At 42.1% G+C, this 14,284-nt stretch overlaps 1 protein-coding gene across 7 annotated transcripts in view; it reads left to right on the top strand.

The window, feature by feature from the left end:
• Positions 1–2,357: 2,357 nt before the first annotated feature.
• Positions 2,358–14,284, top strand: part of Ttc23 (tetratricopeptide repeat domain 23) — an 81,338-nt gene continuing 69,411 nt past the window's right edge. For 2 of the 7 annotated variants that reach the window (XM_029479232.1, XM_021166930.1), the window contains exon 1: positions 2,361–2,801. Coding sequence is in view for 3 of the 7 variants with exons in the window: in XM_021166929.3 (XP_021022588.1) it covers positions 10,710–10,761 (52 nt within the window). In the remaining 4 variants the exon portion in view is untranslated. The other 5 variants (XM_029479231.2, XM_085841655.1, XM_021166933.3 and 2 more) reach the window with 5 other exon arrangements.

Genomic DNA, 14,284 nt, shown 5'->3' with positions numbered 1-14,284 from the left:
AGCTGGGTGTTCAGAAAGTGGGTGTTCTGCGTTAGCGTTTTGGTGGGTTGTTTAGATGGGGCCAGCCTCAGCGTCTCCAGTCAGTTCTTTTATTCACACATTCATTCCGCTGCCAACAGTAAAACTCGACGTCGAGCGATTAAATCCCTGGCATCGCCCTGTGTAGCCTAGCATCTGTTCGATCAGCCATTCCGGCTACTGTTTCATCGCCAGTCTGACTTAAACAGAAGCCGTCGGACTTAGGTAACGCAAGTCAATGGAGTCAACAAGCAGAACTTAAGCACCGGATTTAATGTCTCCGAACGCTCACTGATCGCTGCCGAAGGTGGTGTCTACCTTCAGACGAGCGTGACGCAGGCATGGTGCTGCACGCCTGAATCCCAGTGATCTGAAAGTGGAGACCGGAGTAAAGGCCAGCCTCAGCTATGTGAAGGCACTGCCTCGTAAATAAAAATGTAAAAAGAAACACAGGCCCTAGTGTGAGAAATAACTGAGGACAATCACAATTTAGTGAAATAATCTGACAGTTCCTGTATGTAGACGGTCAATGAATACCTTAAGACTAAAAACCCGATTGTTCTGAGGCAGCAAGCCTCTGCTACTCTAAGGCTGAGACTAGGTGAAGCCAATCACAAGGTGAAGCCAATCTGGAGAGCTAATGAGTCCCTATCTCAAAGTATTTCAAAAAGAAAGGGTGCAGGTGCGTAGCTCAGTAGAGGCACTCAGGTCAAGCCCCAGTACCAGGGAAGAAAAGTGAACTTTTTTTTTTTTTTAATGCAGTGCACAGAGATGCAACAACTTTCGATCTTTAAAATTTCCTCTAAGACTTAACTCTTTATTGTTTGACAAAACCCATTATGTACGTGAAGTGTCTTGAACAAGTCCATCCCCCCCCACCGCCCCCCCCCCCCGGGGCCATTAAAACTTATCCTTTGGGAATTGAAGAGATGGCCCGGAGGTTAAGAGCACTGACTACTCTTTCAGAGGTCCTCAGTTCAATTTCCAGCAACCACATGGTGTCTCGCAACCATCTAATTAATCTGATGGAATCGGATGCCTTCTTCTGGGGTGTCTGAAGAGACAGTGTATGCACATACATAAAATAAATAAATCTTTTTTAAAAACAAACAAACAAACAAAAACCTTTATTCTTTGTCCTTTTTAAAAAAAAAATTGATGAGCTTTTGATCAGTCCTGGCTCGTGCCTTTAATCATATTACTCAGAGGCAGAGGCAGGTGCATCTCTTGGAGAGCAGCCTGATCTACAGAGTGAGTTCCAGGACATCCAGGGCTACACAAAGGAACCCGGTCTCGGGGAAAAAAAAAAAAAAAGCCGGGCGTGATGGCGCACGCCTTTAATCCCAGCACTCTGGAGGCAGAGGCAGGCAGATTTCTGAGTTGGAGGCCAGCCTGGTCTACAGAGTGAGTTCAAGGCTACACAGAGAAACCCTGTCTCGAAAAACCAAAAAAAATAAATAAATAAAAAACAAAAGCAAACAAACAACAACAAAAAACCCAAACAAAAACAAAAGGATGTCTATTAATTTTCACAGGGGCTTCTTGTTAGGCATCCTTATTTTATCTATCTATCCAGCCATCTATCTAATTATCTGTAAGTAAAAATAATATGATACTACAGGTAACTAAAGAATGCTGAGCTCAGGAGAAATAGTATTCCCCCAGGAAAAGCACATCAACTGATTAACCAATACCAAATGGCCAGCCCTGAAAACATTCTCTCTCTCAACTAGCAACAACAATAAAAGAAAAAAGAGGTCATGAATATGAAAGAGAGCAAAGGAGGGGCTACATGGGAGGCTTGGTCAGAAGGGAAGAAAAGGGAAGCGATGTAATTATGATTTCAATATATATGTATATATAATACTAATAATTGGAGTTCACAAGAAAAGGAATAATAGAAAACATTTCTGGAGTCAGCTTCTTAATTTTTGTCTTAATTTTGCACATTAAGGTCCAAATTTTGCTCATGAAAAGTGAATCATGTTAAAATAGCTTTTACTCCCTCTCCAAATTGATGTTAAAATTCCTATATTGATAGTATGACCACTGTTAGAAATTTAATTGTTTTGTGGAAGATCAATTTACATATTTTTAAAATCAGATTTAAAACAGAAGGGGAGACTCTAAATGTATCTTTTTAAATTTTTATTTATTTATTTATTTATTTATTTATTTATTTATTTTACAATCTCTGGCAACTTTTAACTTCAACAAGTCAGTGATACCACTTTAAGAAAATTCCAAGGAAAAGGCTGCCCCTGATCTAAAATTCCCACCTCTGGCTTCCAGGGATTGGATTACAAAGTTCAACAAACTTCTCTTCTCCACTCCCTATTGGTGAAGAAGCTATCATTCTTTCTTTGGCCTGGAGTTTTGTTAAGTACCGGGTTGCTTTATGGACAAATGCTGGGTTTTTTTTAGGACGAAACTGCTCTGTTTAGACTTGTCTGTGGTTATCAGGCTGTAGAATCATTAACTTGATACAGAGGGAGCCAAATTGGCAACTCAGATTTTCAAGAAAACTGTGAAGAGGAAAAGGACTCTCACCCCATGGGACCGCTAAACTCACAAAGGATTTTACGACAAAGTTGCAGATACTGAGCCTTAAGGAAACGTTCCAGGTGTTTTGTTTTGCTAGTTTTAAAGGAACGTCCAAAGAAAACCAGAGGAAACTCCGACACTCAGGCTGAGCGTGGCTGGAGGAAGAGGCATCAGAGTTCCTTTGTCTTTAGAATGAAGGTGGAAACGCAATTCCCAGGTTATCAGTGGAATTTTGCAAGGTAAGTAAGATTAATTGTGGATCATATTTTGCGTCAAAAAAAGTTGTGCTTTGCCGTTATATGTTGCTTTAATGTGGATTTAGACATTTCATATTATTGGTTTTTTTAATCAAATGGATAGTTGTGTCTGTGCATTGTAACAGACCTAATATGCAAGCCATCTACTTAGAGAAGAAAAATTACAGTTGACTTTGAACTCAAATTGGGCAAATATTTGTAAAGTTGAAAATTAAGGAGTGGATTTGCCTATGACCAAGCAAAACCTAGTTTTGTGTATGCTATATCAGAATCAGCAAGTGGATAAATTCTCCCAAAAAGAAACCCAGTATTCATGTTCCCAGGGGTACTTTAATTAATATTAAAATATAAAGTTCAGGAATATATTAGAACAACTGTTTGTTATATTGTCACTCTTAATTCGCCTATGAGGACATAAAACAGTAAAACCCCAGAAGTTCATTACCAAGGCTCTGGACAAATGGGGCTCAGAGATTTTCAATGAAAGAGTCTACATATTTCTTCTTTTTTAAGATTTTATTTATTATTATATGTAAGTACACTGTAGCTGTCTTCAGACACCCCAGAAGAGAGCATCGGATCCCCATTACAGATGGTCGTGAGCCACCATGTGGTTGCTGAGATTTGAACTGAGGACCTCCAGAAGAACAGTCAGTGCTCTTAACCACTGAGCCATCTCTCAACGTGTGATGCTTCGTGCATCAGGAGCTCGGAGCCCTTGGATTTGCAGTAGGTACAGGAGAGGGAAGTAACACTCTACAAGGCTGCTGCAGCCTTGACAGAGCTGCCTCTGAGTGCAGCAAGAGGTTCATTGAAAACCATGGTTAAAAAGATACTAATGCTTTATTTAAATACCTTTAAAAAAAAAAAAAAAAGCACAGGAATTTACATGAAGAGCCAGTCACTAGAATTAAGGAGTTCCATTGTGGGTTTTCAATATGAAAATTGCAGTTTAAGATTGTGCCAGGGCAAAGGCCAGAGCTTAGTAATCTCAATTGGCGTACAGGTCTGTAGCCAAGTCTTTTGAGACATTTTTTTTTTTTTTTTTTTTTTTTTTTTTTTTTGGTTTTTCGAGACAGGGTTTCTCTGTATAGCCCTGGCTGTCCTGGAACTCACTTTGTAGACCAGGCTGGCCTTGAACTCAGAAATCCGCCTGCCTCTGCCTCCCGAGTGCTGGGATTAAAGGCGTGCGCCACCACGCCCGGCGAGACATTTTGATTAAGGATCTTTATTTACCATCGTTGGTTTACATAAATCCTGATGCATTCCCTTGGAGCATCTCAAAAGCACCACGAAGTTGTCATTTAGCACTGAGTGTATATTGTCAGGTGTGGTAGTTGCCGCATAGGTAAACCAGTGAAGGGGATTCTTGTTCCCACTGGCTTGGCTCTTTCTTTGAATGTGTTTTTCATGATTACACTCAACTAGTCTAAAGGAATTTCAAACGCCAACCCAAAACTATGAAAAGCCGTCACAGGGATCGCCACCCAAACTGTGTCTGGGACAAAACTCAGTACTTCACGTCCTCCGTGAGCTGCCGTGATACCCCAGAACCTCTGCTGAGCATTGAGAAGCAAAGAGAGTGAAGGCCCATCTCCTGCAATCTGGCAAAGTGCTTCAGGGACATTCTCTTTATCCTTCTACCAAATGTACTCTGAAGTCTGAAGCTCACCCATTCTAAGATGTCCATAGATAGTTCTTTCTTTCTTTCTTTCTTTCTTTCTTTCTTTCTTTCTTTCTTTCTTTCTATAAGAAAAAAACTTTTTCTTTCTTCCTTTTAATTAGAAAAAAAAAGTTTAAAAGGGGTACCCTTCTATCTCCACAGAGGCTAATAATATGCTTTAATCATTTCATCCCTCTTTCTTATTTCCTCCCCCACTCCCTTTTTCCTTCCAGATATCTAAATTCCCTGTTTATTTTCATGCTTCTTTCCCTCCTGGTTTCTAAACAGAAGACAGAACATTCCACATCTGCCTTTTTGAGACTGGCTTATCTCTCTTAACACGTTCTTTGGTTCCATCCATTTTCCTGCAGTTGAAAAAGAACTTTATCCTTCATAGCCGAATGAGTCTGTGTTGTCTACATAGACGCTTTCCTTATTTGTCCAGTCTTTGATGGACGCCTGTGCTGCTTCTTGGCTCTTGTAGCCCAACAGCTTTAGTGCACAGGTGTCTCTGTAGTAAGCTGACATATCTGTGATTTCAAAAGGAGAAAGAGGACATCGTAACTGTTAGAAACAACGCTGAGACAAGGCCCCTTCTCACATGGCTGTCTCCAATACTTACCAACTGTTACCTACTCTTAAGTCCCTTAAATAGTACAGCCTTCAAGAGGTTAGAGACACAGAAGAAATGTGACAAAATAAACATGACCTGTGCCACCTGTGGGCAGTGACAGTGAAAAGCTCATTCATGCTTTCTCAGAGTCTGCTGAGATTCCTGTGATATGCAGCCTTTTCCTCTGTGGGATGGGCATCTCCCCCCACCTACTCCATCCTTTCACCTGAGTGACTGTGCTTGATGCTGTGTTCAGGACTTCCCAGCCCTGGCTTCCTCCAGCTGTTCACAGCTTTTCCTCTGAGGATTTCGGTACAACGTACGTGCAAAACAAGAAAAGTAGTGAAAGGATACTTATGCAGTAAGTTTGGCTTTTAAACTAAATGTAATTTTAAGGGCTAGGAACATTACTCAGTGGTAGCATGCCCGAGGTCGTATGTTTAATTTCTTAATTGGAGTTTAATTGCTATGGCAATGTTCCTACTATCTGTATTTTTGCATTAAAATTTATAGATACTATTTTTAGTGAATATATCATTTCACTCCAGTTTCACAAGGAATGAGATGATGGCTCTATCCCAAACAAGAGGACTGATGTAAAAGACATGAAATCTCACATGTGACAAAATAATCAAGTTAGTTTTGAAAGAAAAAAAAAAAAGACATGAAATCTCATCTACAGTGTAATTTTTGAACTCTGAGGCTTTGAGGTCTGTGGACCATCCCAATAGATAGATAGATAGATAGATAGATAGATAGATAGATAGATAGATATTCAATTATAAAGTCTGTGTTCCTCAGAATTCTCCATGATATGACAATGCCACATTCTTTTTATCCATTTTGGGAGTTCACAGGCATTAGGAATGCCTTCAGTATTCAGCTACTATAGCTAACACTGCTAGGAAGATGTGTACAAGTTGTTGTATGCTCTGCTCCTTCAGCTGCGTTATATTTACCTATAAGTAGATGAGTGGCTCATGTACTGACTCTGTCCAGCTCGGAGGAAGCATCGCAGCTGTTCTCCGAGGCAACCTCAGCACCACTTCCCATTCTCACCAGTAGCCTGTGAGAGTTCCGACTACTTCTCCACATCCTCACCACCCCTTCTTGTATTTGGGTTTATTGCTGTTGTTACTACTGTTGTTGTCGTCCAAATTTGGTGACTATGAATAAGTAGCTCCTTGTGATTTTGATAATGACTAATGATATTAGCCATATGGGCTTCTTGGCTATCCATATATTTTTCTGGTTCAAAAAAAAAAATGTCTAGGGGCTGGAGAGATGGCTGAGCAGTTAAGGGCGCTCTTCCTGAAGGCTCAGTTCAAATCCCAGCACCTACATGGCAACTCACAACTGTCTGTAATTCCAAGATCTGACACTCTTGTATAAACAAATGCAGGCAAAGCATCAATGCACATTAAAAAAAAAAAAGGTAAATAAATTTAAAAACAGAACATTTTTTTAAAATCTCTTTTTAGATACTGGTCTAATTTTCAGTTGGGTTAACATATTGTCATTGAATTGCAAATATTCTTTGCATATTCCTCCATCCTTTAGGTTGTCTTTTAAATTTCGTATTTAACTTTGAAGCACCAAGATATCAATGTTGGGAAAGTGCAGTTAGTTCCCCTTTTCCTCTGCCGCTGGTACTTTAGAGCCGCGTGCGAGGACTCCAGGGTCTGGGCAGAGCCTTAGAGCTCTTACATTTAGGTCTCTGCCCCGCTTGAGGTCCACCTTCTTTGCATGTGGCTCTCCAGCATTCATCATTTATGGAAAAGACTTCTTTCTACCATTTAAGTATCTTAGTGCCTTTGGGGCGGGGGGGGGGGGGGTTGGGGGTACATAAGGCCCTGGGTTTGATCGCTGAAAAAAAAAAAAAAAGAGTGGCCGTGTATGTTAGAGTTGACTTCGGACTTCTTTTCTTGTCCTGTCCGTCAGTCCTTACGCCAGTGCCTTGCCATTTTATTCTGTTTTATCCCAGCTTCGAGTGCACCATGTTAGACAAACTAAAATCCTACAAGTTGTACAAGGTAGGTTTTTTTTTTAATTTCTGTTGTTTCTTTTTGAGATTGTATTTTAATTACAATATTTCTCCCTTGCCTTTTCTCCCTCAAAGCCTTCCCATATACCCCTCGCTGCTCTCCTTCATTCGAATGGCCTCTTTGCCTATCACTTGTTATTACATGCTTGTGTGTGTGTGAGTGTGTGTGTGTGTGTGTGTGTGTGTGTATACACACATATTTCTAAATACAGCCTGTCGAGTCCATATGTTACTTATTTGCATGTTTTCAGGGCTGACTGTGTGGCCCTGGACCACCAATCGGTGTGCTCTTTGGTGGAGAGGGCTTTCTCCTGCCCCTGGCTTTACTTAGTTGCTTGTTGTTCTTTGAGTAGGATTGAGGCCGAGTGGGGTTGTCCCCATCCAGTTTGGCACGTTTATTGGTGTCTTCCTCAGCAGCTTGTTTGTTGTTCTTGCAGTTTATATAATGATTACCACGATCAGGGTGACTCACATAATCATCTGACATAATTGCCATTGTTTACCTGGTGAGGACATAATAGGATCTATTGCGGGACCCAAGCAAGATCTAGGGCAATTTTTTTTCTGCAGTCACCATGCTGGTCGTGACAGCTTGAGAACTCGGAAGTGACATTTTGCTCCTCCAGTAGTGTTTGGTTAGTGTGGGCTTGTTCGGGCCTCCTCTGTTCCGTTTTGGGCTTTCCTGGTCCGTTTGCTTGTCTGTTTGGGGCAGGATTTTATTATACAGTCCAGCCTGAGCACGGACTCCTGGTCCGCCTGACTTAGCTTCCTGAGTTTTACTATTATAGACTCATGCTACCAGGCCTGGCTGACTTTTTATAGTTTTTATATTAATAGTAACTTTTAAATTTTCTAAATATGAATTACTTAGCTTTCTTCCTTTTTAAGGATTGCTTAGTCTAGTTTGAGTTTCTTGCATTTCCATATGAATTTAAGCACAAAATGTTCCATTTCTGCATAGGAAGAAAAAAAAGATCATTAATATTTTGATAGGTCTTGTTTAGAGGTGCTGATCTCTGTGAGGACACTATTGCCTCTGATCCACAGATGTTTCTCTGTGGATCTAAGCTTGCATTAACTTTCTTAGTTTTCAGAACATGTCTTGTATTAGTTACTTTCACAGTGCAACAATTAAATACCTGACAGAAATCACTTAAAAGACAAAAGAGGCTTGTTTGCTGGGCTCATCCTCTCAGTCCATTGCAGCAGAGGAAGCAGGAACATGCAGGGACTCTTCGCATGACAACAGACAGGAGGCAGAGGAAAAGACTGCAATCCAGGGTGGTTGCATCCTTAAAGTACCACCCCTTGGTGGCCTACTTCCACCACCCACGCCTCTACCTTACGAAAGCTCCAGTCTTCAAAACAGCTCCATAGTTTGAGGATTGAGCATTCAAATACAATCCCATGAGAGTCCTTTCAAATTCAAGCCATGAGATCCTTATACTTATTTCTACTTATACAATTACTCATAAGGGTCTGTTTGTTTGTTTTTCTATTGTTTGTAGCCATATTTCCTTAATTTCATTTTCAGGTTATATATTGTTAGCATATACAAAATATAATGTTGAAGCCAGGCATAATGGAGCATACCTGTAGTCGTAGCGCTCAGGAACCTGAGGCAAGACTCAGGTCCCACGAAGAAGATCCTGTCTCAACACAAACAACAATGAAAAGCAATGTGAGTAACTCTGAGACGTGAGGTCTGAGGTCGGCCTCTGGCCTCCAGGAGCACACAGAGCTGCACATACCCCATGTATGATGGAGCGAGGAACAGAGGCAAGCCAGTGGCATGGTGGTGCAGACCTGCAATCCAGCACGTGAGAGGCAGAAATGAGGAGCAATACAAGTTCAAGCCAGCCTGGCGGACAAAATTTCACTCCAGCCTGGCCAGGGATGTGAAGTGAGATGTTGTCTTAAACAAACAAATGATATAAGTAAGAAAAAGTGAGACTAGAAACAATGGGCTAGAGAAGGAGTGTATGTTACTTCTGATCTTTGTACTTACTGAACATGTTTAGTGGGGCTAGTAGGAGTTTTATTATTCACCGTCCCTGGGTTCCCTAGGATTCTACAGACAGGATGATGCCATAATAAACTCCTGTTTTTCCCTTTTCCGTCCTTATGCTTTTAGTCCTCTTGCCTGATTACTCTGATTGGAATACAATCTTGAATACAGGTGTTGAGAGAGAACATCCTCTTCTTGTTTCCTGTCATAAGAGGAAGACATTCAAGACAGTCACCAGTAGCTTGCCAGGAGTGATGGCAGATGCTCGATTTCTCAGTACTTGTGAGATACAAGGCTTACGGATGGTTGCAGTCAGACTGGGCTACATAATAAGACTCTGGATCGAGGGCAGGGGGCAGAGAGGCAGAGAGACTACTCCGTTGGTAAGGTGCTTTCTGTGCACCATGAGCGCCTGAGTTTAGATCCCCGGCACTCATAGGAAAGCTGGGCCAGGGCAATTCTTTGCATGAGCAAGCTCATTGGTCAGCTGGTTCAGCCAGTCAAGTCTGAAGTCAATGAGAGATCCTGTCTCAAAAACTAAGGTGGAGAGTGATTCAGGACAACACCAGATACACACATGTGCGCGCGCGCACACACACACACACACACACACACACACACTTTTAAAAAGATAAAAGAAAAACGAATAGAAAAAAGAAAAAATATCTTTCCTCTCCCTATCTAAATGAGGTGGTTTTCTTCTCTGTGACTATGGTGCATAGCTCATAAGTCAACCCAACTTCCCATTCTTGAAATAGACCTTTGTGGCCGCAGTATATAGCCTTTGTCCATGTTGCTACATCTGAGTCTAGTATACACTTAGAGAAAGATAATGGTTTGCTGTGTCTCATGTGTCTGACTGGTTTCATGTGGTGCTTTTCAAGCAGCTCCCATCTGTGCCTCTCTGCAGTTTGCAGAGTGACTTTGCTTCCTCCTTTTACGTCTTGGCAGACGTTGCCACTGGAGCGGCTCTAGACCTGAAACCCAAGTTCATGTAAATATTTTAAACTCTTAGTTTAGTTTCTGGAGTTATTGTGGAATTAATTATGTTTTCCTTAGCCTCTGTCCTCCCTGTTTTTCTGTGGTATTTCCCAATGCCCTATCTTTATCTGGGCCAGGTTACTTAGCTAATACTCTGACACCATAATGATAATTATTTCCCAAGAGCCATTGCCCTGAGGGTTTCTGCACTTTTCCCTTAGGCCCCCTACACCTTCCCACAAGTCAACCAAAAAGTTACCAGCTGGAACATTGGGGACCTCCAGATCCCTGATCTTGCATAGTTGCCACCCAAGCAGATAAAGGGATCCTTTGATCTTCCAGCTATTCAATGTTTTAACATCACCCCAGTCTTCCACATCAGACCTCTTCTCACTGTGAGCCAAGGCCTATCGTGTGTGTCGGCACTCTACTAGGCAGGTCTGGAAGAAGGCATAGCATCCATTGATTAGGTAAGTCTGACTGGCAGTTGTGAGTGCAGACTGAGGCCTTTGAAGCTGTCGAGGAGGAGGAGGTGGTGTTGGGGCCTGGGCTGATTTCTAATGAAATCCTAAGCCCCAGCTATGGCTGTTACAAAGAAAAGAAAAGCAGCTGATGATAAGCGTGGAGCTCCAAGTGAGTGAACTAAGGAAGAGGTCTTTAAAGTAAAGGTGTTCCTATATGGCGCAAACACTGAAAGTGTGTGCATTTAAAGCAAGGTCACAGATTCAAATCCTTTCAGAAGTCAGACAGGTAGCATGGCACCTTTCAGGAACACACATTTCCTGTGGCAGTTAAACATCTCTGAGATTAGAATACATGCTACAGTTGATGGCAAGTCGCAAACTGGTGTAGTGTGTGAAGTAACTGGGTCCCATAGCCAACCATGCCCTAGATGAAACTTGGGAAATGAGTGGCCTGGGTCAGGAAAATCCCATCCCTCTGTCTGCTCCATCCCTTTCTCTTGGGAAGAGGTACAAATACAGAAATCTACTCTTACGCAGGAAGAAAAACTACCGCACAGGTGACTACTCTCCTATGCCCAGGAGCCAGTGGTCTCTGGAGAGTTAGTTCCCTGGTGTGCTGGGAAGGCTGCCTCTCTACCCTGCCTGCCTATTGCCGTAAAGTTGATGGTCTGAGGTTTCAAAGACAGAAGCCCCAGAAATCTAGATCTTGATGTGAAATTCCTGTTTGCTTGCTTGTTTCAGTTAGCTTCTGAAGTAACAGATTTCCTCACAAGCATTCTCATGTTTGGTTGATTCCCCTCATGCCCATCTCCCTCCCATCTCCCTCCCACACCAGGTACCCTCCCAACCCAGTTTTTTCAGCTTCTACTTTTGTATCACATATGTTCTATTACCCTCCCCTCCCCTCCCCGTCCTCCAAGGTTCTTCCCCACCCCATCACACCCCAGCTTTGCCTACTTCCTTCTAGATACAGATATTTAACAGTTCAAAGCTAGCATCCACCTTCAAGGATCCTAGATTACCCCAGATCATATAATATCTTCCAGTTCCACCCACTTTCCTGAAAGTTTCATAATTTTAATTTTGTTAGTGGATGGATACAATTCCATCGTGTACATGTACTGAATTTTAATTATCCATTCCTCTTTTGATACACACGTAGGCTGATTCCCTCTACAATCCTTGCTATTTTGAATAGAGCAGCAGTAATCGCGGATGTCCAACCACTTCTGGAGTAAGATGTAGAGCCTTTTGGATATATGCTTGCCTAGGAGTTGTGTAGCTGGCTCATATGGTAGCTCTGTTTCTAGTTGTTTGAGACTTCTTTTTTTTTTTTTTTTTTTTTTTTTTTTTGGTTTTTCGAGACAGGGTTTCTCTGTATAGCCCTGGCTGTCCTGGAACTCACTTTGTAGACCAGGCTGGCCTCGAACTCAGAAATCCGCCTGCCTCTGCCTCCCAAGTGCTGGGATTAAAGGCGTGTGCCACCACCGCCCGGCTTGTTTGAGACTTCTAATCATAATGACTCACTTTTGACAAAAATATTTTAGTAGAAAAATCCATGTTACATATAACCTAGGAACACTCTGTGTATGTACTTGGATGTGAGCATGTGTATGTATTTGGGATTCCGTGTAGTGAGAATTTTTGTTTCTTTAGAAAACACAGGAGAAGGAATGGGCATTTGTTTTCATCTCAGGGGTGAGGTCTGGGGCTGCTCAGATGGTCCACAGCAGCTGACTCTGATTTGCCTTGTGCAGAGGCGTGATTTTGCCAGCTGCAGGCTGTGATTGTGTGATGTTTAGAATTCTGGGGACTTTTGAGAACATATATAAATTCTAGGGCCTCAAGATATGGGGTGTTGGTTGGTCCATGTTAGTTAAGTAGCTGTGCACAAAAAGGAAATAAGAAGAAATAAGAAAAACTAAGTATCCTGAAGGTGAAGATCAAACTTGCCCTAAGGAACTCGATGCCCCTAATCAGCAGGAAGAAGTCTAATGATAATGTCACCCACTTTCCCCTCTGTCCTTTTTTTCTCTCCTGTGTAGTGTTAGGGGGTTGAAAGGTGGAGACGGGTGGAAGGACCAGAGAACCCACAAAGTAGCCAAAGACAGGCTACAAGACAGCATGAAACCATTTTTTTTTTCATAATGAGAAAAAAAGAGAAACCTGTTTCAAAGTTCAACCTTAGATTCATAGGTCCAAAATAACAAATATTTGCGATATGCTATTTAAATCATTTCAAACATTTTTTCTGCCTCCTTCCCAATGCAAAACAAGAAAAAAAAAGTTTCAATCTGTTGATGGTCTTGCCTTTCCTGCTCACAAATATTGATGCTCGCTTATAAGATGCCTGCTGTGGTCACAGCAACAGTGTTTGCTTCCTATAGCTATAGATTGTGGTCCAAGCAAGCCAGTAGGATACAGAATGTCAACAGATTGTTACAAGTTTAGAGTACTGGTTCTAGTCCTGTGGTATTATTCAGGTATTAGCGTCATGCACTTCATTTTCCCCCTTAATAAAATAGAAGTAGCAATAACAAAATAGGAATAAGATTGCCCACCGACACTCACGGTGTAGCTGTAAGAGCCATGTGTGACAAAGATGGAAAGCATAAAGTTTTCCTGAGCTATCGCTTGTCAGCGTTGCCCAAATCACCAGGTGGGGTAAGCCCCTGAGTCTCAGGTTCCCAGTGCTGCTCCTTTAGACTGTAACACCCATCAAAACAGCCATTTCATTAGCCACCCGGGGTGGGGTAGATGAGGAAGGCTAAGGCAAGAAGATACTTTTTAAATGCCAGCCAACAGCCTGGGATACAAAATAGCACAGTTTGGATAGTGTGTCTTCAGGGCCTGCCCAGGAAAGAGAAAGTCAGCGGAATTGCACAATAACCTCTGCAGCTTACCACAGTGGGACCTTGAGCACTTTCTCCATCTCTGTTCGACAGTTCCATTCCATATTGCTGCCAAGGGAAAGAAAAGCTCCCTTTTTCTTAGGAGACATCTTTTCTCATGCGTGTATTGAACTTTTTTTTTTTTTTAAGGATTTTAAAAAAATGATTAGGTGCATGGGTATGTGCATCTGAGTGCAGTTGCCTTCTGAGACCAGAAGAGAACGTGGGATCCCCTGGAGCTGGAACAAGAGGTGCTTGAGAGCGTGGAATGTGGGTTCTGGGAACTGACCTCAGGTCCTCTGCAGTAGTACAGTGAGCTCCTGGTGCTTGAGCTGTCTCTGTAGCCCCAGATCTTGGTTTTAGAATATCCAGAAATCTATGTACTTTCTCCAGCCTGTTTCAGTTGCCCTCTGGCCAGTCTTGAGTTCAGGAGTAAGTATGACAACAGTATGCCCTCAGTAAAAGGAAGGTTCCAGCCTCCGTACCAAAAAGGAAAATCACTCGGCAGTGGTCTATTTCTAACATTTTAATGTAAATTTCATTTGCCATCTCAAAGTCAGTTCAACTGAATGTAAGTTGATAGTCTTATTAAGCTGGCCTCTCCATTTTACCCTGCTGCTTCTATTCGTGGCCTCACTGGGGTTTTCTGGGAAGGGTGAGGTAATAAATAAACTGGCCTCTGTGGTAGTGCAAAAGCAGCCATAGACATTATGTACATGGCCATTTTCCAATAAAACTTTATTTATAAACCAGCCACAGGACTTGACGCAGAGCAATTGAATACCGACCTTAGAGTTCCAG

The sequence above is a fragment of the Mus caroli genome, unplaced genomic scaffold (genome assembly GCF_978045245.1).
Source record: "Mus caroli unplaced genomic scaffold, Mus_caroli_1 scaffold_8, whole genome shotgun sequence".
Classification (NCBI taxonomy): Eukaryota; Metazoa; Chordata; class Mammalia; order Rodentia; family Muridae; genus Mus; species Mus caroli.
This window is presented reverse-complemented; position numbering and strand designations above follow the sequence as displayed.